The 27,231-nt window shown below is 48.4% G+C and overlaps 8 protein-coding genes across 8 annotated transcripts; 6 read left to right on the forward strand and 2 right to left on the reverse strand.

Annotated features, from left to right (window-relative positions):
* Positions 1–1,337: 1,337 nt before the first annotated feature.
* BP5553_09696 (Uncharacterized protein) lies at positions 1,338–4,627 on the forward strand (the record flags this gene model as incomplete). The annotated part of the gene is made up of 8 exons (XM_032018319.1): positions 1,338–1,883; positions 1,937–2,089; positions 2,222–2,329; positions 2,389–2,836; positions 2,990–3,306; positions 3,355–3,501; positions 3,554–3,579; positions 3,637–4,627. The coding sequence occupies 8 exons, from the start codon at positions 1,338–1,340 to the stop codon at positions 4,625–4,627; spliced, it is 2,736 nt and encodes a 911-aa protein (XP_031865618.1).
* A 1,702-nt stretch (positions 4,628–6,329) lies between these two features.
* BP5553_09697 (uncharacterized protein) lies at positions 6,330–7,013 on the forward strand (the record flags this gene model as incomplete). The annotated part of the gene is made up of 1 exon (XM_032018320.1): positions 6,330–7,013. The coding sequence occupies one exon, from the start codon at positions 6,330–6,332 to the stop codon at positions 7,011–7,013; it is 684 nt and encodes a 227-aa protein (XP_031865619.1).
* Positions 7,014–8,570: 1,557 nt separating this feature from the next.
* Positions 8,571–10,091, reverse strand: BP5553_09698 (Small subunit of carbamoyl phosphate synthase; the record flags this gene model as incomplete). The annotated part of the gene is made up of 3 exons (XM_032018321.1): positions 8,571–8,851; positions 8,905–9,859; positions 9,915–10,091. The coding sequence occupies 3 exons, from the start codon at positions 10,089–10,091 to the stop codon at positions 8,571–8,573; spliced, it is 1,413 nt and encodes a 470-aa protein (XP_031865620.1).
* Positions 10,092–11,407: 1,316 nt separating this feature from the next.
* Positions 11,408–12,362, reverse strand: BP5553_09699 (Adenine nucleotide alpha hydrolases-like protein; the record flags this gene model as incomplete). The annotated part of the gene is made up of 3 exons (XM_032018322.1): positions 11,408–11,490; positions 11,563–12,205; positions 12,312–12,362. 3 exons carry the CDS (start codon positions 12,360–12,362, stop codon positions 11,408–11,410), a joined length of 777 nt encoding a protein of 258 aa, XP_031865621.1.
* Positions 12,363–13,722: 1,360 nt separating this feature from the next.
* Positions 13,723–15,573, forward strand: BP5553_09700 (uncharacterized protein; the record flags this gene model as incomplete). The annotated part of the gene is made up of 1 exon (XM_032018323.1): positions 13,723–15,573. The coding sequence occupies one exon, from the start codon at positions 13,723–13,725 to the stop codon at positions 15,571–15,573; it is 1,851 nt and encodes a 616-aa protein (XP_031865622.1).
* Positions 15,574–15,975: 402 nt separating this feature from the next.
* On the forward strand, positions 15,976–17,003 carry BP5553_09701 (Uncharacterized protein; the record flags this gene model as incomplete). The annotated part of the gene is made up of 2 exons (XM_032018324.1): positions 15,976–16,200; positions 16,257–17,003. 2 exons carry the CDS (start codon positions 15,976–15,978, stop codon positions 17,001–17,003), a joined length of 972 nt encoding a protein of 323 aa, XP_031865623.1.
* Positions 17,004–17,438: 435 nt separating this feature from the next.
* On the forward strand, positions 17,439–18,998 carry BP5553_09702 (uncharacterized protein; the record flags this gene model as incomplete). Its single annotated transcript, XM_032018325.1, has 1 exon — positions 17,439–18,998. The coding sequence occupies one exon, from the start codon at positions 17,439–17,441 to the stop codon at positions 18,996–18,998; it is 1,560 nt and encodes a 519-aa protein (XP_031865624.1).
* A 1,439-nt stretch (positions 18,999–20,437) lies between these two features.
* BP5553_09703 (uncharacterized protein) lies at positions 20,438–26,986 on the forward strand (the record flags this gene model as incomplete). Its single annotated transcript, XM_032018326.1, has 6 exons — positions 20,438–21,102; positions 21,155–21,352; positions 21,401–21,913; positions 21,965–22,772; positions 22,914–22,922; positions 23,573–26,986. 6 exons carry the CDS (start codon positions 20,438–20,440, stop codon positions 26,984–26,986), a joined length of 5,607 nt encoding a protein of 1,868 aa, XP_031865625.1.
* Positions 26,987–27,231: the final 245 nt, after the last annotated feature.

Here is a 27,231-nt window from a genome sequence, read left to right on the forward strand (position 1 = left end):
GGGGGGGGTGAGAGTCTGGTGGCTTGGTTCCGACAGGTATGCCTCCTCTACAAATACTCCAATTGCCTTTGCTAATATTCCAACAAGTCGGCAGCGCCCTGTGGGCGGGCGGCACCCCGGTCCAAGTTGCTTTGGTGGGAGTAGTGGTGTAGCCCTGCGCAGTTTTCTGGAAGAGGTGCCCAAGAGCGTTCTGTATGTTCTTGGGTTCCGCTTCCAGCAAACTGCGCTGGACTATGCGACTGGTTCCATAATCGCAGCTTGAGCACTGGGGACGAACCGCCAGCCCCGAAACAATTATCATCGCCTGGGAGGTTGTATGCTTGGGGGGCAAAGCCTTTTGTACGAGTAGAAATTACAAAATCATAAAACCAACTTCTAAGACCTGAATGATTAGTGACAAGTGATATGAATTAATTTTCTGAGTCTGTGGGACACATAGGTAACTTGGAATTGATCAACTCTTACCAGTATCTGTAAACATATATTATTGACCATTATACATATTCCGCTTCAGCGAAAAATACGAGGATCAATTGGAGGCCAAGAACACTGCTTGCTACCTGCAGTTGCAACTGCAACTGCATATGCATATACCCTGACCCTCGCAGAAGATGAAGAAGTCCAGCCAATGTGGGAATACGAACCTATCTGATAGCATGCCGAGTCCACGAATCAACCTTTGAGTCCTTGACAGCTCCATTCTGGCCGTAACGCGGGGGTCTGGAGGGGACGAATGGAACCTCCCTTATCATCATATACTTGTACCATTATCGCTTCACATTACGAGTGTCGACGACAAATATTCCGCCCACCAATACGAAGTATTCGATTGTGCCGGGTGTCATCGGCGCATCCTGTAATGTTAAAGGTTCCAGCTATGGCGGGGATCACGGAATATTCCCAGAACGTGAAGCCAAGCTTTGGCGAAGCAGCCAAGTCGAACGGACTCGATCCGGCTTACATTCCAGGGCAACCTCACCAAACCACTACAACTCTTGGGAAGTCCCTAAGTCGCGAAGCACAAGGAAACAACACGCATGTCCCGGCGCCGTTTGCAACTTAATACCGCCACACGTGATTCTTCAGCTGGTAGAGACCCAAGGTACAGTTCCTAGGTACTGTGCAGTACTGTACATGTACTGTACAAGGTACTAAGCGTCCAGAGGTCCAGGATCAGGAATCCAACCATATTTTTGCATTTACACTTTCTGTGTTGCCCCAGCAGCCAGTCGGCACTCCTACTCCTCCACATGCTTATCGTTACAATGGCAATGGCACGAAAAAGGTGCTTGGGTGGCTTGGGCTGGGCTAGTCGTGGTGGCGGCGACGGTTAGGCCATGATCCATCGTGGTGCCATCACACCACGAATCCACGATGATGCTGACGCCCGTTTCCTCTCCGGCGGATATCTGCGGGAGACGGGTTCAGTGGTTGCTGACGGCGTGCGACTAATTCCCTTCAGCTGCCTGGCCGCTTTGAAGGAAGGGTCCATTAGCCCCAAACCCTATAGTCTTCTGCTTCTATGCGGACCACTACGGGTAGTAGAACGAGTCGCGCTCTCGCATCTCGCATCTTCTCTCACCCGCCCACCTCTACTTCTTTACTTCTTTACTTCCGTAGAATGCAGAGCAATCCCTGACTCTAAGTTGACCAAACCTTCTGTTTGCTCTGACTATGAAATGGCCTCTACTACTATCAAAATCGCGGACTCGACTCCCCCAACCAAATCAAGCGCAAGTACTAGCACAGGCATCGGCGGCGTCTTTCCTCTCCGAGCCCGCTCCTTCGATAGGCGCAGCCTCCGATCAAATGATCATGAACGACAAGGAGCTGAAGACGAGGACTCGGGCCTGCGTAGACCCGGTGATTATAAACAGAAACAGGTATTTCGTGCCTTACTCACCCACCCATGGCCACTGCACTTACACTCCCGAAGGTTTTCAGAGGGAAGTACTTGGTATGGCTAGCCTACCAATCAGTCGGTGTGATTTACGGCGATATTGGAACAAGTCCGCTCTATGTGTTTTCATCTACCTTTAGCACTGAGCCATCTTACCGTGACCTTATTGGAGTATTATCCATAGTTATTGTAAGCAGTTATCCATCACCCCTCGACTCTTTCCTGTGTTGCGGAAGAGGTACTTTGCAATTCGGGAACACCTATGATTTCGGATGAAAGACACTGTTCTACATGCAGGCTTGTGCGCTGATAGTTATCTAGTGGTCCTTGACGATGATGGTCACGGTGAAATATGCTCTCATCATATTACATGCTGATAACGAGGGTGAAGGTGGAACCTTCAGCACTTACTCTCTTCTATCCAGATACGTAGGTGCATCGATCGGTGCGCAATTACTCGTACTCTAAGTAACATTCTCTTAATATAGGCCAATATCACGAAGCGTGACCCTCGCGAGGCTTCCCTTGTCAAGATGGAGCGGCATCTAACAGGGGATCTCTATCGCGCAAATCAAAAAGTTCGCTCGGGGATTGAACAAAGTACTTTTGCTAGAGGTCTCCTCAAGACTATCGGGGTTCTTGCTGTATCTATGGTCATGGCTGACGGGGTCTTGACCCCGGCCCAGTCCGTCCTAGGAGCTGTTCAAGGACTCGACGTCGTCAAACCCGACATCACCAGCGCAATCGTTACTGGAACCACGTGTGGTATCCTTATTTTGCTCTTCTTGATTCAGCCATTTGGTACGACCAAGTTAGCATCATCATTTGCCCCAATTGTCATAATTTGGCTTTGTTTTAATGCTGGCTTCGGTATCTACAACCTCGTGAAATTCGACCACTCAGTTCTCAAGGCCTTCAACCCTGCATACGCCTTTGGTACGTCGTCTCATTCTTCTGAATTTTGTCTGTGGGAAGCGTTCGAGTGTGTCTTGTCTAGCAGTCCCCGTATTTTGCCTTAACAAATCCACCGATACTCGTCCAACTGTCGCATAGAAAATATCTGAGGTAGCCCAAGCTAACAACTCTTAGATTTCATGGTACGTCGTAAGACTGAGGGATGGAGAATGTTAGGAGGCGTTCTCTTAGCCTTCACCGGGGTCGAAGCTCTCTTCGCAGACTTAGGGGCATTCAGTCGCAGAGCCATCCAACTCAGCTGGTTCTGCCTTGTTTTTCCATGTCTACTATTGGCCTATGTTGGCCAAGCTGCATATATATCTCGCCACCCAGGCGCCTATACAAATCCGTTTTACAACGCCGTGCCTCCGGGGATGATCTACCCATCCTTGATAATTGCTATATTGGCTGCGATTGTAGCCTCACAGGCAATTATAACGGCAACGTTTCAGGTAAGCTTTTCTCCTTTAAACTGGGAACCTTTGCTAATTTATTTCCAGCTCATGTCTCAGGTCATGAAACTTTCGTACTTTCCGCAAATAAAAGTTGTTCATACCTCCATGACCTTCCAAGGACAGCTTTACGTCCCTCTCATAAACTGGTTGCTCATGATTGGCACTGTTCTTGCTGCTGCTATCGCACGAAATGTGTGCATCCCCATGTGTCCTCTAATATAAGAGCCTCCGCTAACTACTCTAGACCACAACTCTCGGGAATGCATATGGGTAGGCGCTACTGCCAGTACGTATCGTTTGACATTTACTGACGCGTTAACTATATAGTGTCTGTGTCATGTTTGTTACATTCTTTGACACCTGCATGGTATCGCTCACAGCCTTGATCGTGTGGAGGTTCAGTCCATACTTAGTCTTCTTTCCATGGCTGCTCATTGCATGTCTCGATGGCCTTTACCTATCCTCGGCCCTTGAAAAGGTGCCCGAGGGCGCATGGTTTACTTTAACCCTCGCTAGTGTCCTGGCTGGTATATTAATTCTCTGGCGATTTGGGAAGGAGCAGCAATGGCAAGCTGAGGCATCTGACCGTTTCCCGACGACCCATCTAGTAACATCAGATAAAAACGGCTCTCTTCGACTAACTTCTAGTTTCGGTGGCGATACTTTGACCACCACCCAAGGCCTGGGGATCTTCTTTGATAAAGCGGGGGAAACGACGCCGACCGTCTTCACTCAATTCCTGAGTAAACTCGTGGCAGCTCCTGAGATAATGGTGTTCTTTCATCTTCGGCCACTCGAGACGCCATCTATAGCACCAGAAGACCGATACACTGTGTCCCGACTCGCGATTCCAAATTGTTACCGCCTTATCGTTCGCCATGGCTACATGGACGAAGTCATCAGCCCTGACCTCGCCTCTCTCATCTGCCAACAAATCAGTGATTTTCTGACCAGATCGGCAGCACCAGTTCCTATACGCCAAGTTAACTTCACCTCGCCAACTTCCCCTGGTCAGACCACAAACGTAGAACACTCAAGCACCGGCTCTTCAACATCCCCTACCGATGCAGAAAAGGAATCACAGAGAAGGCAGGAAAAGCTGACCGTGGATCTAGCTAAACTCGACCAGGCCTTCAACAAAAGAGTCCTGTATATTATCGGCAAAGAACAGATGAAAATCAAACCTGGGACTAGAATTTTGCGTAAAATTCCCCTCGCGGCTTTTCTGTGGATTCGAGAGAATACTCGCACTAAGATTGCGAATTTGAGGGTTCCAACTGATAGAGTTGTCGAGGTTGGTTTTGTTAAGGAGGTTTAGTTGGAGATTGGTGTTATATGGCAGTGTTTTTGATGTGTATGGGATGCCACCAGGGCGATATTTGGTGCGATGAAACGGGAGCCAGGAGTTAAGAAGAGTGGTTGCCATTGCTCGTGGACTGGGCTGGTTGAAGTCTGCCACGAATTTCGCTGTCGAGCTGATAGACACGGTGCAAAATTGGCTGTCTGTACATCCCCCACGGTGCGCTTTGGGAATGGTATATAATCCAATCCAAATATAAAATATTCTCTGATGATGGCGTAACTGGAGTAGGACGCAGGCTAAAATTTTGAGGATCCGGGAACTCTCCAGCCACAAGCACAGAAACACCCCAATCAACTGCCATAATTCAAAGCTTCTTAAGGATTCGTTTGAATCTCCTTTTTGCGCTTCTTAGATATTAGTTTGGAATCCGCAGCGTAAACGGCGAATATACAGTCACTGTACGAAGTAACATTCCCGTCGATGTTCTTCTCGGCCATGGCAAGCGGGATGGCCTTCAAGGGGCTCTCGCTCGCTTAACTGTAGCCTTCGCTTTACAAAAGCGTCAAAACAAAAGATATAGACGAGACAAAAATAATATTTAATTCCTAGGATTAAGTATCAAAGTAGCAAAAGAGTTCGGCCCGGTCGATTGCCTACATCTCTTGTCGAGTTTTGTCGTTATATTTTGTCGTTTTGTTTTGTCGTTTTGTTTTGTTGTTTTATTTCCTCAATTTCTATCGTCCTTGGCGATCCCGGAAGTACAATTTGACCCGAGCCACTTGACCAAGTGTCACGCCCTTGTACTTCGGTAGCGGATATTTGTCTATTTTGTCTTATATAGGAGGTGTCCGGGTTTATGCCTAGGCAATTTCCCACCGCCTGTAGTTTTGCTAGGATAATCAAAATAAGCGGTCTATTAAGTAGTTATGTGAAGCCGATTATATAGTTAAGCTACTAGAATAATTGCACGAAGCCTAGATCTATCAACATAATAACATTTAATAAATATATTGTTTTGTAATCTTTAATTACTTGAAGGATTTAGACCATGCACTTAAAGGAAGATATCCTGGAAAATTGTTATTCCAACTTGTCTTAGGCTTTCGGCCGCGGTCAGGACCTCAAGTCCTAATCGTTTTCGGCTAAGAATTGCTTTTCATTCAGACCAGTACAGTACAACGCTTTTCTCCTTTAATATCTAGGCCATATCTATTCTCAAATTCCCTTTCTTTAATTGAAATTACCAAACTATGGTGTAGGTTATAAATCTGCCAGTCAGTAAGCGGCATGATCACAAACTCTGTTGGTTGACACAGAGCCCCTTTTATACTCAACCTCGTTAAGCGACTTCACATCACCTTTAGTATCACCTTTCAACGTCCAGATAGTCACGAGACTAGAGACCAGGCCAAGTTGTTTTCACTTTTGATGCGTAAACAGTGAATATATCCACAGTGTGGTTAGCTTTCGTCTGTTGAGTCTTCGCCTCTTGCTACTTCTTCTCCTTCTCTACACCCGACCTTCTCAGTTTTCGGTCTCCTAATATTTTCACTTCCACTTCCACTTCTTCACGTCAGTTTGCCTCTATCTCACAACACAGCGCAAGAATTGCGCTCTGCAGCACCATTTGCCAAACAACAGCAGTATTTTGCTTGTTATCATAACGACTGCTCTAGTTGTAGCTTGAATCACAGTTGCCGCCTTCCTTTTTCTTATAATGGGCTGGTATAAGTTGAAAGAGATAATTGCCACCAAATGTCATCGCTCTAGCACTTTACGCCAGATGGAACTCGAGCATGAAGAACGAAAGTTCGCTCTTGTGACGCCAAAGAATATTGCGCCGCGACGGCGACGGCGGCGACCGAGATATAATAAGGACGTACAGGGGGTACGCTTTACGAGACATTTGACTATTGGCCGTGATCTCATCGGCGTGCCAGAGTTTCATGAGGATGAAGAAGAATCCGTGGCTGAGGAGAATAATAAAGGCTCCCGACTCAAATCTATGCTAAAGACCATTTCAGCTTCCGCAGCAAATAGATTCCGGATTCGCACAACTACAACTACGTCTCCTAATCCTAAGCCACCAACAACTCCGGAGCTTAGCCAACTCATCCTAAACCCCCAAGTCACCTACGAACAAGATGGCCATAGCAGACTCATGGCTCTGCCCTGGGAAGTCCGTCAACAAATCTACCACGAGACTATCGGGGGATATCTCATGCAAATTAGGTTTGAGGATGCTTACAGGAAAATGACCCATTCGCGATGCAAGCACACGGATATTCGCACCTGCGAGCGAGCTGGGTGTAAGACGTCGAATAATAAGCAGCGGGGGGCTCCGGATCAATGGGGCCAAGTTAATTTGTTGGCTATTTTGCAGACTTGTCGTGTAATGTGAGTTTGTTCTCCTTTTCATCGCCCTTTTCCTCCTTCCTAGAACCTCCCTTGCTCTCCTTTGAACCATCCCTCCCTGATTGCCGTGTTCGCAACAACCCTGTTTTGTCTAAGCGCATTTACTTTCTCAATCCCTTAATAACTAACCAAGTTTTCAAAAACAGCTATAGCGAAGCAATCGAAATACTCTACACAGACAACCTATTCTACTTCGCCAATATCCACGACGTCCTCTGCCTCTCTATGACCATCCTCCCTGAGCGTATGAAGCTAATAACACGTACACAATGGAAGTATGTTGCCCTAATACATAACTGTCGACTTATCGCTAACGGTTGAGTATCAGAACGTGCCGCGGTGATGCCAATCTCTTCACAAAGCCGGTCTGGATCCCCTGTTATCCGCCTGGTCCTTGCGTTTGTGTGTCTTGCATGACAGAGGATGTGTATACAGATGTATCGGTATGTTATGAAACCTCCTTCAGCATGATATTTATGCTTTTTGTGTTTGGTCGTCAAATGTAACCGTTTGATTCTAGTGTACCTAGCTAACCATTGCAAAGGCTCGTCGCTATATCTATTTAGCCTGGCTAACACAATTTGATGGCATTATCCTTGGACATAATATTAGATATACATTTATTACTTGAATCGAAAGGGAAAATCAGCCGATAAGTCATTTGGCGCTGGACGTCTAAGGCATCTAATGAGCGCAAGAAGTGGGGGGGGGGGGGTTAAGCTCACTTGTGTAATAAGTACCCGAGCCTTGCCGATGTGTGGGATATAACGGCCACGATTCAAAATGTTGTATGATATTGGAGTATGCAAAGAGAGGCTGCGGAAGCATCATACGAGACTGGGATTTGCAAAGATGCGAGGTGGAAGATCATCAATTTTACTGAAAGGGTCATCTGTTTAAATGAATCCTCAACTTGAATAAACCACCCACAGCGTTTTAAGCCAAGTGACTATCAATGAATAGTCATGACTGGGAATAATTTGTGATTCTATCATTCTATAATAACGCTTGTCGCTTCTATGGATGTGGGGGTTTGCCTGTGAGTTCTTATTTCTTGTCGTTGATAGTGGTTGGAGATGTTTGTCGACATTGGTGGCGCGGACGAGTCTATGGATGAGGGATGGGAGGAGGATAGAGGGGATGTGAAAAGGGAAAAGCCATCCACAAAGTAGAATCGAAGATCCTTCTCCCGCAAAGCTACATCCAAGGAGGGGGTATCGAAATCAAGCAAAGGAAAAATATAAGGGAAGGTGAACACTAGTAAAAAGGTCACCGCCGCTTAAAGCATGAAAGGGATGTTGTCCCTGGACGGATGTGAATAAGTGGTTGACCAAAATATAGCACACTCAAAAGGGTCAAGAGGCAAATACACTCATTTCATAGATCATGTTAAATAAAGCAACATATGGCATAAGCAACATTTCGACAAAATATCCATGTGTTTTTAGATATGGGTTTTCTTTACATTGAACTTCACAAAACAACCCGCTAATTTAAAAGCAACGCCAGAAGCGCCAGACAACCCATTCACCAATTCAACTTTTTAAGCAGCAGCAGCAACCTGTTGGGCAACAGCAGCAGCAGCAATGTTCTCGGCGGGCTGGGCAGGATGAACACCCACTCTCTCCTTGGACAATAGGTCTACGAGGAGGGGTGAGGGGCGGTTGTCTTTGCCTACACCAGCGGGGTAAATGGCCTGGTTCTTCTTATACCGCTGCACATTATCAATGTACATGTCGAACAGGTAAGAAGAGTCCATTGGGCCACCCTTGGCTTCTGGGTGGAATTGCGTGGAGAATATAGGGCGGGTCTTGTGGATGATGCCTTTGATATATGTTAGAAATGGAGGTGCTAGGTAGTTGGGGAGTGAAATATACCTTCGTTAGAACCGTCATTGAGATTGACGAAATACTCCTTGAACTCGTCAGGCAGGGTAGGAGTATCCACAGCATAACCATGGTTTTGACTGGTAATGTGGCATTGACCAGTGGTCAAGTCCAATGCTGGGATGTTATGGGCACGGTTTCCGTATTTAAGCTTGATCGTCCGGGCACCAGTTGCAAGGGCAACCAATTGATGACCAAGGCAAATGCCCATAATAGGCACTTGGGAAGTCTCCATCAACCGGGTAAGATGATACACGGTCTCTTGGCAGTGAGTGGGATCACCAGGACCGTTGGAAATGAAGACACCGTCAAAGTGGTGAGCAACCTTGTGGATGGGGTAATCGTATGGGAAAACGGTGGCGCTTGCACCACGGTTAACCAAACTCCTCAGGATATTCTCCTTCACACCACAATCGATGACTGCAACATGCATATCGCCATTTGAAGAGCTGACGTGGAAGGGCGCCTTGGTGCTGACCTTCTTGACCAAGTTGATCTGCTCTGGATCGATAAATGCCTCGTCCTGGTCTGCATCATACTCCTCTCCAATCGTGATTCGAGCCAACGACGAGCCAACCTCCCGCAAATAGGTGACAATAGCACGAGTGTCAACGCCTGATATGGCTGGGACACCCTCCCGCGCACACCAATCGCTCAAGCTCTCCACGGCGGTCCAATGGCTGTATTTCTCAGCATAGTCCGCCACCACAACACCAACACACTGAATGTTGGGAGATTCGAAGTATTTCAAAAGGCCATGCTCGTCCCTAGCAGAAGAAGGGACGCCATAATTTCCAATGAGGGGTTGGGTGAAGACGAGGATTTGTCCACGGTAGGAAGGATCAGTCATAGATTCGGGGTATCCGACCAGGGAGGTAGTGAAGACGGCTTCACCGGAGATGTTGGACCGGGCACCGAAAGATTTGCCGTGGAAAACGGGGCCATCCTATATTGAAAAATCAGCGAATGCCCTCCTATTGCCAAAACCGCAGTGCTCATACCCTAATTGTGAAAGTCGCTCGATCATGGGCGACAGGTGTAGCCCTGGGGCGGCTGACTGGCATAGCACGGCCAGTACTCCCCTCGACGGTTGCCAAGAATCGAGTCTGATGTGCCATGCGGGTGTATATTTTTTCTGAGGGGCGGAAAGCACCCTGCTTCACGAATCGTGCAAACATGTTGGATTATATTTCGAGATGGGGAAGTGTATAGGTAGATGTTGGTATGGTGTAGAGAGCTGTTTCAGTTCACTGAGGCCTTCCAGATGTGATCTGTATGTCCCAGTGTTAATAGGTATATGTGGCGGTGAGGGATACCTTCGCGCGAGAAGAATTTGAGGATCTAACCTGAAATATAATCCTAGTGGATTGCACGTTAGCAGCTGATATTGTAGAGCAGTGAAGCACACAATGTACAAAACGAGTGGAGGGTGTGTGCAATTACAATGGTAATGGTAGAAAATGTTTGGAAGAAGGATGTGGAGGGGCAATAAATCAAGCAGGCCGAGGGAGCGGCGCCGTCTGGTGGCGGCCGGATCTGGAGACCGACGATAGCGCGAGCAAATTCAAACGTACCTGGGAGGTGAAGACCGACGGGCGCCCTGTCATACGCGCGGCTAGAAGACTCTTTTGCTGAAGAAGTAGGAGAAGGGAGGAGAGGTGAATATAAACGTGGAATCCAGAGCGTGCAATTGTTTGTGGTTGTGTTTGTGTTTGTGTATGGGAGTTGGAGTTGGAGTTGGAGTTGGAGAGGGAAGAAGCCGGAAGTGTGACTGACTTGTGTTGTGTTGTGTTGGGTTGAGTAGTAAAGAACTAAATTTTACTTGTCGATAGCGCTGCGGCGGCTGATTGGCACCAATCCGTTCCTGGGCGGGCGATGCGGGGCGGTGTGGAAATCGCGGGCGAGAAAATTGTTAAATTTATGCGTTTGGGTTCAGGTTCCTTTGACAAGAGGTTATTTATTATTATTATTTGAATTATTAGAATAGTTTCAGTAAGCTAGAATAAATAAGTATATTTATTCATGGTTCTATCTTTTCTTCTCCGCAAGAATATGTAGAATATGTCATTGCAATTGTTATGTCCGGCCTCGGAGCTCAATTTTAGCACTCAAGAGCCGTGCGCTACCGATATATCTGGTGTAGGAAGACCAGGAAAGCGACCAATTCAATGGATGCATCGTCCAGATGCTAAAAGAAAACGAACCTCCAAGCAGATAGTTCTTTAGCTAGAGCAGTAACTTAAAAGCTATGATATGATATGACTCACATCGGCGAAGAGGTTGCAATTTGCAATTGGATTTGCTTGGACACTGCACCGTACTAGTGGTAATAGGACTACCCTACATTTTAGACTTACTCTATAATCCGCGTACAAAGCTTGGCCTGAAGTGTAGGTGGTATTAAGAGACAATTCTTCTCTTCATATGGTATATATTCTAAATCGATACGCCTCCAAGATCCCGTCCTGTACAATTACATTGCGAGGTCGCTAATCTATAATGCACCCAGCTCCTTTAATTTCGAGATCATACCATCAACATCCGCAACCTTACCGCCTCCTTGTCTTGGTGCAGGTTCTAAATATAACAGTTAGTCGGGTCTTCTTAATAAAGCCGCACACCACACATATCCGCAAGGAGGTAACATACCGGTGACCTTCAGTGTCTTCAGCCGACTTCTCACATCAACCCCCAAGTCCGCCGCGGTAATCTTCTCAATCTTCTTCTTCTTCGCCTTCATAATATTCGGGAGACTCGCATACCGCGGCTCATTGAGCCTCAGATCCGTCGTGATAATCATCGGAAGCGTTCCCTTTACCTTCTGCACGCCCCCATCGACCTCCCCATCAACAATAACACCCTTATCCCCCTCAAAGCTAACCTTGCTGGCCTGCGTGGCTTGCGACCATCCCAAAAGTCCAGCGAGCATCTGTCCAGTCTGCCCTGAATCATCATCAATGCTCTGTTTACCCAACACAACCAGATCAATCTTCTCCTTCTCGACCACGGCTTTCAGCAGCTTCGCTATCCCGAGAGGTTCGATTTCCTCGCCATCTTTGGTCTCCACATGGATTGAGCGGTCTGCGCCCATGGCCATGGCTGTGCGGAGGATATCCGCAGATTTAGGCGGCCCTGCTGTGAAGGCGATGATGTCGGCAACGCCTTGGGGGTGGGATTTGCGCTCGCGGATGCGGACGGATTCCTCGATGGAGAGCTCGTCGAAGGGGTTCATGCTATGTTTTACGCCCGCGGTTTCGACCGCCGTTTGGGCTTTGTTGACTCGGGGTTTGACCTGGGTTACATCAGTTCTGATTTCTGGAATAAATAATCGGGAGACTCAGGGAGCGGTGACGGGTTATGGATGAAATTTGCTAGAGCTCGAAGGTGATGAAACTTACCGCATAGTCAATTACCCTTTTCACAGGGACGAGAATGCGAAGGCCAGACATGGTGCCTTTGGGACTATGGACGAAGGCTGAGTGAGGAATATAAGCAGTGATGATATTCCGGACGAAGCTTCAATTATCGGCCATTACCCGTCGCCCCCCACATTCTTCCAGCCGAGGTAGCCTCTGCACGTGACCAGCCTGCTTTTCCCGATGGAGACTCTACATCGAGTTTCCACTCCCGAGTAGGCAATCAGTGGGTTTGTATAAGGTACGGTAGCTATCTGCTGGTTGTTTGGCTCATCTACCTTATTGCCTCTCTATTACGTCGGCGCTAAGCTTAGTCTAGCTATTCTCCTTTACTCGAGGGATTTCTGCAGCATAGATATCTAGCCTGAATTGTTGCCGTCTTATACTATAGCCTATTTCAAGTAGCATCCCGATTCTCTGAAGTCACTAAGCCCATGCATGTTGTTTTGTCAGGATAACAATATACTTTCACGGTCAACACGACCTAACTGACCAGAGCCAAGAATGACGTTATGCCTTTTTGGAATATCTAAAGATGATAGGATTGATATCATGATGCTATCCAAAATATGATATTTTCAAGGGGAGGCGGGAAGAAACATGGCTGCTGATCCAATGGGGCTTAGGACTGGCGGATGAAAAGGGTTCCTTGTAGTGCATGCATATAATTCTAGATTCCCATCAGCCCTACCGCTATATCTTTGATAAAATAGCAAGGATACAATCTGTGAATGTTTCTCGTGTAACGTAGATATTTTTGCATCCCTGAGATACCTGCATTATAGCTCGTTGCACATAGTTGGAGCATGTCGCCAACATTGGCCAACAATCATTGCGACCAGGAGATAGCAAGCAAACAGCGAAGCACAAGAGACGAGGCCAATGAACGATGAGTTAGCGTGACTGGGATTTTCAACCTAAGGTATCTTTCGTTCAAACAAAAAGAGGAAAATCAAGCCAGTACTCGTGGCCTGCCGCTCTCCACAACCTAGCTACGATCCAAGCTTTTCCACTTAGCTATTAGGAATAACAAAGTGGCCACTTGCGCATGGAGGAAAACCTTCCTGTTCGTTGAGTCTGGGAAATTTGCGATCAATGTCATCTCATAATGTGTACTTCAACAACTCTATAAATGGGGATACGAAGTACGAAGTATGTACATTTACCAGCGGCCTCTGGATCAATATAATTTCGTAAGTACTGTACAACCTTAGACTTTCCGCCTTAGATTTAAGGTGCAACTCGAGCTGTGACGCGTTTGGAAATTGTCTGCCGCCATCCGTCAAAGCACAAAGCGCGACTCGACTCGACTGATTTAACTTCCGCCTCATCCAACGTCCCGCGTCTTCTAGAACAATGCGCTTTTACTCCATTTCTCTCCCCAACACCCGCCATGACTGACTGGAACAAGCTGAAGGTCGTAGACCTCAAGGCCGAGCTCAAGAAGCGCGGCCTCCCCCAGACTGGTCTCAAGCCAGCTCTCGTCGCCCGATTGACGGCTGCAGAAACCGAGGATGGCTCAGAAAGTGAGGCGACCGTTCAGGGTGACGTCGCAAAGCAAGATGCCAACTCTGCGACCTCTCCTGACACCATCTCCCCTATACAACCGTCCTCCGACCAGAAGATAGACATACCATCCGATGCGCCACGCCGAAGTCCTTCAGAACCCAAAACCGAGCCTGCTGCGGCCAAGGCTCCGTCTCCTATTCCCCAAGACCTTCCTGCTGGCGAGGCGCAGACAGAGGATCTTCCAGCGCCATCCCCAAGCGTCACTGAGTCTTCGGCGCAAACAAATGGTCTTCCTCTGGCCCGCCCAGAGGAGCCTCTCGAAGATGGAAACAAGCGCAAGCGGCGGTCTCAAAGCCCTCCTCCTACCGATACCGATCTTCCACGGAAACGAGTGCGCCAGGTCGAGGCGCAGGAAAGCACAGGTATATCTACGTCAAGTAGAGGAGCTGTAGAAGCTGAGGCGCAAAATGCAGCGAATGATAGGGAATCGGAAGCGGGTGCTGGGGAGGTAGCTTCATCTACTGATGTTGCCGAACGCGCCCCTGAGGTCAACGATGTTGCGATGGAGGATGCACCCATCGAATCTTCTCCCAGGCGAGAATCTAGAGCCGGCCAGGTTTCTGGGGATCATATGGTGGTTGACGAGAAACCGAAAGACGCATATGTCATTCTGCACGAGGAATCTCCTTCACGACCACGAAATTCGAAATATAAAGATTTATTCTCTACGCAAAATCCGTCGCCGCCTTTGGAAAAGCCAACACCACGAGACTCTGCCCCGGATGCAGTAGAGACCGAACCGGATCATGTCATCTCGCCAGCAATACACCCAGCAACGGCCGCTCTATACATTCGCGATTTCATGCGACCCCTTAACCCTGGTCAGCTCAAAAACCATCTTGCAACTCTTGCAGCACCTCCCGGTAGAGATCCAGACCCCGACGTAATCGTCAACTTTTATCTCGACCCAATTCGTACCCACGCATTTATCCACTTTACGAGTGTATCTGCTGCTTCCCGTGTACGGTCCGTTATCCACGATCGTATCTGGCCTGATGAGCGCACTCGAAAACCACTCTGGGCTGACTTTATTCCTGTCGACAAGGTAGAGGAATGGATCCAAACGGAAAATGAAATTCCTGGAGGACGTGCGATGGCCAAAAAGTGGGAAGTCTACTATGATGTGGGTGAAGATCGCAATGTAACCACAGTGCTCCAGGAAGCAGGCGCCGCCCCTCATGGAGAGCCTACCAGAAAAGCTTCAAATGCACTTCAACCGCCTCCAACGCCTACCCAACCCCGAGGCGTTGAAGGCGCTCCATCTGGCCCACGAGCAGCACAGATTCGAGGACAAAGAACGGCAACCAACCTTTCGAGACTTGACCAGCTGTTCAACTGCACCACAGCAAAGCCCGCATTGTACTGGAAGCCTGTCGATAAAGCCCTTGCCGACAAACGACTTGATAACATTGACCACGCCACGTCCAAGGAATATGTTAGCAATAGAACGGGTGGTGACATCAATCGATACACTTTCGAGGATGGTGAAGTCGTGGTTGATCGTGGTCCAGAGATCTTCCCTGGTATTAGGCCCCCAATGCGTGATGGCCCTCGGGGCGGCGGTCCTCGTGGTGGTAGAGGATACCAGGGCCGAGGTGGTTATGGTCGAGGATCGGAGAGATATGATAGCTACAGGAACGATATGAGAGATTCGAGAGATAATCGGCGGTATTAAAGGTTGACATTTTCTGAGAAATTTGGGCGTGACATTTCGGGGAGTTAAGAATGGATAATGCCTTACGTCTTACATTTTGACATCAAAAGGGAGAATATGTGTCGTGGTTGTAAGATTAGATGGTCCCTAACTGTGAGAATATGTGGTGATACCCGTAGGAGATGATAGGATCTTCTTTTTAATAGAAAAGCTTCCTCCTAAATTGGATTCTTCATGCTCTTCTATATGATTCAAATATCTAGGTAATAATATAGGAGCTATTCATTCTCACGATTGACAGGGGCGCGACAAGGCTGACAGGGCTGACAATCTTGACGTGCACGGGCCACTTTCAATGCCAACCTTCTCCAGATCTCGAGTCTACAAGCCTGAGCACACGTCAATCCAGTTCCATTGCCAACCATGGCCCATCTTTCCAACCCTCTAGCAACAGCAGAGCAGCTATACCAAAAAACTTCAGATAATTCTCTTCCAATTGAGATCCAAGATGGCATTCGCTTCTACACGGCCCGCCTTACACAAGCTGCGGGCCTGCTTTTGCGCCTCGGCCAGGATATAACAGCGCAAGCCAACGTCCTCCTCTTCAGGTACTGGCTCGTGGATGGTTTTATGAACCATGAATTCAGCGTATTTCCCCCTCCCATTAAACCTCTAGAAGTGTCCCCGCTAAATTTTCAATGCAGGACGTCTCAGCATCAATAATCTACCTAACCGCCAAAATATCCGCCTCGCCCCGCTCCCTCCGCAGCATAACAAACGTTTACGCCTACCTCCTCTCCCCATCTTCCCCATTAAATTCAAAACCCGAGTCCCTCAAGACAGCAAAACCACCGAATCCAGAATCCTACTACCTCTCCGAAACCAGATACATAACATTCCGCAACCGGCTTCTCCACATCGAAGGCCAAATCCTCAACGCCCTAGGTTTCAACACACATGTCGCCCTCCCACATCCCCTCGCGATCACCTATCTCCAAACGCTTGATGTATTCTCTTCGTCCATACGCAAGGGGCTAGGGAAAGAAGTTGCGAAACGCACGATAGAATATCTCAATACCGCGCTCCTTAGTCCGCAGATGCTGTATTTGACTCACCAGCCTGCTAGTTTGGCCACTGCTGCGATCTATTTGGCAGCGAAAGATAGCGGGATTAAACTGCCCGATGTCGAGTGGTGGGAGGTTTTTGATTGTGAGAGGGAGGAGTTGGGGTTTCTGGCTGTGGGGATGGGGAGTTTGGAGGGTATTGTTAGGAGGGAAGTAGAGAGGTGGGGTGAGAAGGGCGTTATTAGCAGGAGTGATGTGAGGGAGGAGCTTGGGAGGATGGGTGTGGGCAATGGGAATAAGAATGGGATTCGGGATTCGAAGGAAGGGGAGGATGAGGAGGCGGAGATGGCGAGGATGTTAGATGAGAAGATCCCGGAGACGTCTTGAAATGACCAAGTATAATAGCTTGAAGTCCTCTCCTCCGGCATTAACGGAAGGATATCACCTTATTTAGAGACATGTACACCAGTAACTTTGTATAACCAAGCACTTATAAACCATGCAACTTTATATCGAAAAGGAGGTACCTGCGACGATTTCGACTAGCGGAATATATAGAAGGCGAACTAACTAATATCCCCCTTTTCCTCAACTTAGGGGGCTCGGGTATAGGGATTCTGCTTATTAGCGTGTTCTCAAAGTTTCAGAAGCTCCCCCTCCACAACCCCAGCTGCCCAGCTGCCCAGCTTCCCCGCTCTAGCTCCCAAATATAACAACCAGAATCAGCATTTCTATTCTACTACCAGTGCCCGGAAACAACTATATCCTCAATGTCTTCCTCCATCCCTTTCAGGCCGACATCAATGAAGCCATTCTGTTTCCATGATCTCCCAGGCGAGATCCGCAACAAAGTATACCGCCTCATTCTTTGCGCGACGGAACCCCCCAACACCAAATGAGACAGGCTTCGAAGGGGTTCTGAGTCAGATCACACAATTTCGGCCCAGTATCGAAACCCAGATACTAAAAACCTGTCGGTCGATTTACACGGAGGCCAACTATGTGATGCTCAAGATGAATCTCCTCGTGAAAGTTATAGCCAAGATGCCAGACAACTATATTCTTCCCATCCTCATAGTAAAACGCGTGCCAATTCTGGAATTACCTCTGTCAAAGGTCAAAAACTTCAAAGCCTTTGTCATGTCCCATGAAATGACCATACGCGGTCCTGAAAGGGGGATCCCATTCAATTTTATACTTCGCCATCGCAGCCTTGATCACTTCTGCAGAGCGCTCGAACTCAGCCCATGGCAAGCTAGCCCGCGCGATGAACTTGTCTCCCACACTGTTGCCCTTATCGATCCTTACGAGGGCGAAAGTTTGCCTAATTCGCCGGCGTTTTACTCGCGTGAGCTGGAGGAGAAGCTCATCTCTCCGTATAGCGCCGCTCTACGAGGATTCCCCGACTTCAAAATCAAGGGTGCTATCTCGGAAGATCTCAGTGCTGCTGCTGTTGAGGAAATCACTCGCCCGTTAACTGACACACCCGAGAGCGTCCTTCACGAAGTAGAGGAGTTGAAATCAAAAGGAAATGAATTCTTCAGGAATGGAGACGGGAAAATGGCCAGTCAAAGTTGGACTAAAGCTTTATTCATGGCACTCCACATTCTAGGATCTCCAGCAGGGGAAAAGGTGCAAAATGCTGGAGGGATGACCTTTCTCAATCGGATGGTTGCACTATATTTTGATTGTTATTCAAACTACGCTCAAAATTATCTCAAGTCGATGCGAGAAAATGCAACGGATCATGAACTTGTACGCTCCTTCGGTAATGGATTTTTTAATGCTATTTACGGGGCACTTGGCACATCGGACAAGTTCCCAAATGCCACCTGGGAACCGTCCGATCAGCAAATTGCGAAGGTCTTTTATAGAGAAGCGGTCGGGTGCAGACTTATTGGAGAAGGATTTCTAGGTCAAGCAGAGACAGCTATCCAACGTGCGAATCATGTAACGCCTGGTGATGTTGAGATTGAACGGGAGAGGGAAAGGATTTCGAGATGGAGGAGAAGTGTACATTACATGGCTGAGTACTCGAGTATGGGATTTCATGCATCACCACGTGCAAGAAGTGGCGTGAAGAACACTGAGAGCATTGCTCTACATAATATGATGTGTAGTACAGTAGCCTCAGAACTATTGAAAATAGTCATGGTGGTTAGTTTAATAGATATGTGTATTGAGATACTGATGTCATTTTTGCTCTCATTTGTGTTTCCTAAGCATCATCATGCGTTCTTTTCAACCTCAACTACGGCCACCACACTAACCCAAGCCTGTTACGAGTCTCTCTTGTTCACTTTGGCGACTGGGTCCCAGCTTTATCACACGCAGAATGCTATGCAACCTATGCAACCCCCCCACCCCGGAGCTTATAAATAGGGGAGGCAATCGATGACTAGGAAAATAACTCGGAACTATAACTTCGATTCAGGAACCCCCTAAGACGAAGCGCCAGGCACTCTGCATGTACTTTTAATATGTGACCCAAGAATTATCTCACCTGCACGTTTTGCTTTTACCAACTTGAGACTACTTGCAAGGAGCTCGTCGTACATTCCGAGTATTCACGTATAAGAATATGCTTAGAGGATGAAGCAATCAATCCTAGCAGTTGTCTAATATTTATAACTCACTTTAACAGAATAAAGATCTTGAGAGCAATCACAGCAGCTAGTATTATAACTATTAGTTACATAGTAAACTCAGTGAGCAATATGTGCAATGGGTATCTCCACAGAAGGTTTGCACCTCAGCCCTGGTCATGGTAACTCTAATAGCGCCACCTATAGTTCCAATACCTCAACCTACAATGCGTTTCCCGTGGAGATGCAAGTTTTGGTTTGAAGCACATCAGTATCTAATGACTTGTTTTTTTCAAGTGCGCCGGATTGTGATACTGAGGACTTGACCTCTAAAACATAGACTTCCACACCGTAACTCACGTCGAAGCCGGCGGGATTTCTGACAAAGGGGTGGCTTTTTTTTAGCATGCAAGCCTGCCATTTTGTACAATTCTCGAGGAATGCCAAAAGTGGGTTCGGATATCGCCGTCCTCAAGCCCCCCTGGGTTACCTAGAACACAGGACATTAAAGAACTAGAAGCGCTTTGTATATTAAATTCCAATACCCGACACTTATCAGCTCTATTATCGAAATTAAGATTTTGTCTCGGCGCTTTCGGAAGTGGTTCCTTGGGAAATTGGGAGAATAATTAGTTACTTGCCGTACGAAATGAGAAGCCGTGGTGTCATAGGGCGAGGAAGCCTTGCACGTATCGCTTCGAAGTGCGTAGTACAAATATACTTAACCCCTTTTCCCCATTTCGGTCTCGGTCCGCTCCCACGAGGTCCGTCCCTAGTGATCCCCACGCAGGCTCTTAGCTCCCTAATAACACTACTTGGTGATCCCTACAGGTACAGTGCCGTATGTACCTAAGGTACCTAGCAGGTAGTATCACCCCTAACAGCTGAACCTTAACCTGTACTTCCCCAGATTCTCTGCAGAGTATCAGCTCAAATCTGCATATCGCCCAACTCTGCCAAAGCTACGCCTCAGCAGTATTTTATTGGAAGAAACTATCCGTCCACCGTTCGTCTCACATGCGCGAACCAGCACCATAAATGAAAGCTGCATGGTGCGGTGTGGGTGATCTTAACCACCACCAAGTCAGCAGGACGCAAGTGAAGGACATATCCTATCACGCTCGAGCAAATGTCCGCCAGTCTACCAGTCCACCCAATATCGTCAGGAGCCCTGGAAACTCGCACATCACCAGCAGCAGTGCCCAACGTTGAAGGCTGTCGGGTCCGACTGCTGGGATGGTAGGCCCACAAGACGACGACACAAGGAGGGCTAGGCGCCGGGGATCCTACAGCGAATGGATCGAAGAGCGGCCACGCAAATCTCGTGGCAATGAAAGGGTCACACTCGAACCAGAAGATTCGGGGCGCCGCAGGATTAGGGTAGAAAAGCTCGAGCGCAGCACTTCAACCGACCGAACTGCAGCAACCCCGAAGATGACCTCGGAGTCTCACACGACGTTGCCGAGTCAGAATTGCTCGTCAGCACGCAAGAGCAAGAGGGAGAACCGTCGGAGTCCGGAGCATAGAGTTCATCGAAGACGAAGACGGTCGAGTTCGAGAGATCGCTCGCCCATACGCCCCTCGAGTAAGTCGCAGCCGATTGTCGATCGAACAGTAGATACTGCGAAGCTTGGTTCGGAGGATGAGTCTAGTGAGGAGGAGGAGATGGAGAGACCTACACGGATAGAACACATCGAGGATCGACCAAGGAGGCGGAAGGTTAAGGTTGTATACGTTACGGAAGGAGGGTATAGCTCCTCAAGACACAAAGACCGGGGGGTAGGAGGAGGCAAACGATCGGGACATATTCCTAGAGAAGATGATCCTCTGCGGAGGTTAAGGACTCAACCTCCTCGTCGAAACTCCATTGCTGAGGCCCCATCCCCTTCATTATCCAGGAGGTAAGACTATTCAATTCTCGCACGTTATTGTAGCTAATATTGGGACCTCTAGGGCCCCCTCCACGAGAGAACCAGCTTCTATGTCTCGATCCAGTCTTAGGAGAAGCCATACTATCAGTGCACATGTACCACCTGTCAAGGAATATATACCATCCTTAACCACTGCGAGTGCAAACACCGCTAGACGGTCAAATTTCTTGGGCAGTTTCTTTGGGCGTCCTCCTCCACAGCATCACGAGCCTGAAAGATTGTAGGAATCTCCGTTGCCCACTCCATGGTCCTTATTGACTGTCATTAGGGTCGAATGCTTAACATGTCTCTCTGATGATATACCGAGATCTAAGTCGGCGAAGCTGAAGTGTGGGCACCGTATGTGTCATCCGTGTTTGAGACGTATTTTCAAACTATCCGTTACCGACCCCCAACATATGCCGCCAAAATGCTGCACCTCAGACCATATTCCTCTTAAACATGTCGATAGACTATTTGACATAAATTTCAAGAAGACGTGGAACAAGAAATTTCAAGAGTATTCTACTAAAAACCGAATTTATTGTCCTGCTCGACGATGTGGCGAGTGGATCAAGCCTCAGAATATCCACAAGGAGGATGGGAAGAAGTACGGGAAGTGCAGTCGCTGCAAGACTAAGGTCTGCTGTTTGTGTAACGGCAAATGGCATGGTTCCAAAGATTGTCCGAAGGACGAAGAAACCAACAAACTTCTGGAAACTGCCAAACAAGCTGGTTGGCAGCGGTGTTATAGCTGCAGGACCATGGTTGAGCTCAAAGAAGGCTGTAATCATATGACTTGGTAAGTATCTCAGCTACCCCCCACGCAGCCATCTATCCTAACCCATCACAGTCACTGTACGGCAGAGTTTTGTATGATATGCGGGGTCAAGTGGAAATCTTGCAATTGTCCATGGTTCAATTACGACGCTGTGGAGGCAGACCATTTGCAACATATGCAAATTCCTCAGCCAGTCGATAACCAATACGCACCTGTCCAACGGCCTCGGGAGCGGGAGCGGCTTCGACGACCACGACCAAATACTTACAATGAAGAAATAACCCAGCGCCGACGACAAGAGCGAACGGATGAACAGCTTGCGCGTCGTCTACAGACCGTCTCAATTAATGACGATGATGATTACCAAGGTGGTATAGGTGATATTCATGGCGTCGGGAATGGCGCAGATCATTTCATGAATCAGGATTATATCAGAGCGGCCCAAAACATTCTCACAGGGACCTTTGATCAAGCTACTGCAGCTGCCAACCATGTTATGGGCGGAGGACAAGCACGGGGCGGGCCTCCACGACCGCCGCAGGCCGCACGCCCGATGGTTGAACGATATCCGGCGCCTCGTCCATCTATGAGAACTCCATCGCCGCCTCCGATTTTGAGACGCCATACAATGGCGGAGCATGCATATAATACTGCTCCAAGCACTCGACGCTCTGAGAGGGTTGTGCCTAGGCGGACGAGAACCGACTATGCGAGCGAGGCCGCTGTCCATGCTCCACTGACGAGAACTCCTGAGCGTTCCTCGTCTTCACGCTCGCCGAGGCCATCAGTTCTTGCTGGGCTCGGTGGCGCTAGAAAGGGGAATAACCGCGTGGATGCGTGGAGAACTTATGTAGAAGCAGGTGTCACCCCCGAGGAAGGGGTATTATCAGTTGTATGATTATTTGGTGATGCATATAGTGTGATATATCCAACGCATTATAGCGATGTAACGAGCTATATATAAACATTTATCTTATAGTTCCCAATTTTTCTGTACGATACATGAAGCCAACGTACCTAGGTAGTCCAGGTAAGTGCCAGGTGCATTCAGCCACATTTACGAAGGTACCTTTTATGACCACCTACTCACATATGAAGGTATTAATTTAAGAATAGGTAACCTTAATTTATAAACTTAAACGGCTTATGAGAATTTGTAAAATTGCATCGTTAGAGAGACGTCTGTTGTTGTAGAAACTGCATTGGGAATAGTCTGGAATAAGGCGAGCCATGGATGGCATAAATCTGCATAGCCACAGCCACAGCCACAATATCGTCATCTGTTATCTCAACCTCGGGTCCCTGGCTGCGTGACTGCTCGCGTGGAGTTCCAGAGGCACATCAGCAGAACAACAATGATCCTGGTTCTTCCAAGAGAACCACCCTCTTTGAAACTGGAGCCCACGATTACAGAGCCGGAATCCCCTAGGAAACTTCGCAATATGGATATATAACCTTCTACTCAAACTAGGCGTGCATCGCTCCTCCGGTTAGGCTCCGGACGAAATAGAAATCGCAACACACCCCACTACACTAAGCATAAGCTCTCACAACGAAATGTTGCTCCTTCACCAAACCGGGAGCCTCAAAATCGGAGAGGTGATCCGGTACACAGTAACTTACACGCCCGCAAATGACCGAATCCTTCCATCTCCCTCCCACCTACACCTCCGAATCAAGAACAGCTCCACGATAGCTCTCCGGGCAGCGTTCGTCCATGGGCCCTACACCCTCTACACCGCCGCCTACCCATTCACATTCAATCCGAACGAGAAGTTAGAGAATCCCCGCGCTACCGGCGTGCCTGAATTTGAACCGAATCTCAAAGCAGGGGGGACGTTTACTACTCGGCTTGCGGTTCCCGAAGATGTACGCCAAACTGCGGGGAGTGCGGGTAGCCATGGAAGGCGGTTTGAGGGAGAAGGACAAATCCAGGATGTCAAGAGCATGAGTTGGGTTATTGAGGTTTCAAGCCAGATTATATTCTCCGCATCTGCGGCGGTCCATTACGAGATTCTGCTGGGAAGGGATGCGAAGAGTTTGACTCTCGGGTTTGCGAATCAATTAGCAGGGGGGACTTCTCCTACTCAGGCGCCCGGGCAAGTCAGTGACCATCAGCAAAGTCAGAGAGCGAAGGATGGGCATCATAATGCGCAGCCAAAAGGTGTCTATTCGAAAGCTATTACGCTAAGAGTGGATGATACGGCGAGTCTCTGGAATACACCTAAATTAATAGAACGGTCTGATGAGGGGAAGGAAAGGGTGAAAGAAATACACGGACCTAAATCCGCCGATATCTCCGAGGAGAAGAGTGATAAGGAGGGCTCTCGGCGAAAGAGACAGAAGAAAGTTCATTTAGTTGTTTTGACACATGGCCTCCATGGTAATCTGGGGTCCGATATGCTGTACATGAAGGAAAGCATAGATGCTACAGCCAAGCAGGCGAAGAAAGACGCTAGAGCTCGCCGAGCAAAGAAGAGGAAAGATGGACAGGCAAATGCAGCAAAGGAAGGGGATGGGGGTGAAAATCCTTCTACTGTGGAGACACGGAATTATGAGAGGGGAGCGAAAGATCCTACCGACGCACAAGATGACAATGCCAGTGAAGATGAAGATGAAGACGAAGAAGAAGTCGTCGTTAGAGGCTTTTTTGGCAATGCCACTCGAACAGAAAGAGGTATCAAATACCTGGGAAAACGCTTGGCAAGATATGTTTTGGCTATGACATACCCTGAGCAGCCATATCGGCCTACGACTAAGAAGACTGCTGGGGAGGCTATTTCTCATGCCCTCAGACCGGCGGGTTCGGCAGCCACAGAGGAGGGAGGAGTTCCAACCCATGGCCACAGCACCGTCTACAAGGATCGACAGCCGGACCAGCATTTGCCCTACAAGATTACAAGCATCAGCTTCATTGCCCATTCTCTTGGTGGCCTCGTGCAAACGTATGCCGTTGGGTATATTCAAAAACACTCTCCGCAGTTTTTCGATATCATCAAACCAATTAATTTTATTGCTCTTGCTACACCGTTCTTGGGACTGAGCAATGAGAACCCTCTGTATGTCAAGTTCGCACTAGACTTTGGCCTAGTCGGTCGCACCGGCCAAGATCTTGGATTGACATGGCGGGCTCCAACAATTGCTCGAAGTGGATGGGGGGCAATCGTAAGTGGAATGGGCGACACTACCAACAATTCTGAGAGCCATCCGGAATCAAAGCCGCTGCTTCGAATTTTGCCTAGTGGCCCTGCGCACATCGCGCTGGAAAAGTTTCGAAATCGAACGGTCTACTCTAATGTTGTGAATGATGGGATCGTGCCTTTACGTACAAGCTGTTTATTATTTCTGGATTGGCAGGGTCTTGGGCGTGTGGAGAAAGCGAGAAGAGAGATTGGGCTAGTTGGCACGCTCGCTGACTGGGGCTGGGCTGAACTCACTGGTCAAAACACAGTTTCGCCACGAGGTCGCCCATTCAGGGAAGACACCGGGGATTTCAGCGATAATGAGATTCAGGGCGAGAATACTCCCACAAGAGAGGGTCATGGGGAGGAAGTGCCTCAACCGGCTCCGACTGCCACTGAAGATGATAACCGAAGCCTAAAGAGCTTTACCCACGCCCGTCCTACCTCAGCAATATCTTCCACTGGGAGCGACGATGGCCCTTCTAAGCCGCAAGCATCAAACAATGATAGCGCCTTCGCAAGCATCGTCAAATTCTTCCAACCTAACCCAGTGCCCAAACAACCAACGCCCAAACAACCAGTGCCCAAACAACCAGTGCCCAAACCACCAGCGCCCAGATCACCACCCGAATCCCCAAAACGTAACAATATTTTCAAACGTAGCCAAACCCTCAGTGTCAAGAGTGAGGACTCTATACAGCCTCTCTCAGACCAAGAACCAGCCGTAAAGAAGGGTAATGGAAAGGCCACAAATGGAGACTCTGATCGCGAAGATTCCGAGCGTATGTCAGCCCCTCCGAAAACAACGTTCTTCGAAGCTGCAGGAGATCTACTCAAGCCTCCTCTGCCATCGGTGGAATTTTTGATCAATCCGGAGTCACGGCCACGGACCATTTTCCACGACCGCATTTACCATCCAGCTGATATTCCTCCTCCACCTCTTAAGAAACGCGCAACCAACTCGATCTTAACCCGCCGTTCTACGTCTAGTAATTTCCTGTCGCCCGGTTCTAGTACTCCAAGTATCACTCCTGCCGCGAGCGACTTGTCATCCCGCGACTACGATGATACCAGGAATACCAATCCGGACAAAGACCCTAGGGACGTTATAGATGGTAGCGCGATGAAAGTCGAGGAGAAGATTGCCCGGGCATACCACCGTGACTTATCCTGGCGGAAGGTTCTGGTGAGATTAGAACCCGATGCCCACAACAACATGATCGTGCGGCGAATGTTCGCCAATGCATATGGCTGGCCGGTCGTCAAGCACCTCTGTGATACGCACTTCAGCGATTCAGCAGCGGCCAACACCCGAGATGCGGATGAGTCTAATGAAGAGCGCGCCAAAGCGCCGAATGAGGCACCGGATATCCATGGTAATGAGACGACGTATAATGAAGTAGAGATACCGAGGCTAGAAAGTCATAATCGCACTGACTCCGAAGCCCTCGAAGCAACGGATGATGTTCCAGCTCTCAACTCAGCACCCAAGCGCGCCCATTTAAGCAGAGCAATCGCGAAACCGACTGGTCATGATAGATCGGGGAACGAGAGTGAAGGGTGGAGCGAGAGAGATTGGGTTGATAGTGCGGATGATAGTGATGAGTTTGAAGCGCCCTCGCCGCAGCGCCACAAAAAAACTACTTCGGTTGATGGCAAGAAAGAGAGGGGTTGGAATTGGACTGAGGCTATTGCTGGGAGAGGAGCCCCAAGCCCAAAGGGTACGGGCAAGGCAGATATTGATAGCTTCCTTGGGAAAGGGAAGGGCAAAGTGAAGGATAACGATAGTTCAAGCAAAGATCCCCGTACAGACAGTCGAGCCGCGGCTGAGAGCGTATCCAGACCAGATCAACCAAGTCCCGATCTGGATGGGGCAGTGGAATCTCCCATCGCACCGGCAAGTGGTAAGTAAATATCATCATACTGATGACGGATATGGGACGGCCACGTACAGCCCTTGTACCTAACGCTGGAGATATGGTGTGATGACTTTACAGAGATGTACTGTTTTAATTACGAAATATTAATTTACGTTCTCCATGTTCTATAGAACTTTACTGAGTCTCTGCTCCCCTTAATCATCGATACGCACGGTCAGGTGCCACTTGGGAACAACTTCAAAATCAAGTCACCTTGTACCTATTGCCTAGCGACAAT

Source organism: Venustampulla echinocandica (genome assembly GCF_003357145.1).
Source record: "Venustampulla echinocandica strain BP 5553 chromosome Unknown scaffold_11, whole genome shotgun sequence".
In the NCBI taxonomy this organism is placed as follows: Eukaryota; Fungi; Ascomycota; class Leotiomycetes; order Helotiales; family Pleuroascaceae; genus Venustampulla; species Venustampulla echinocandica.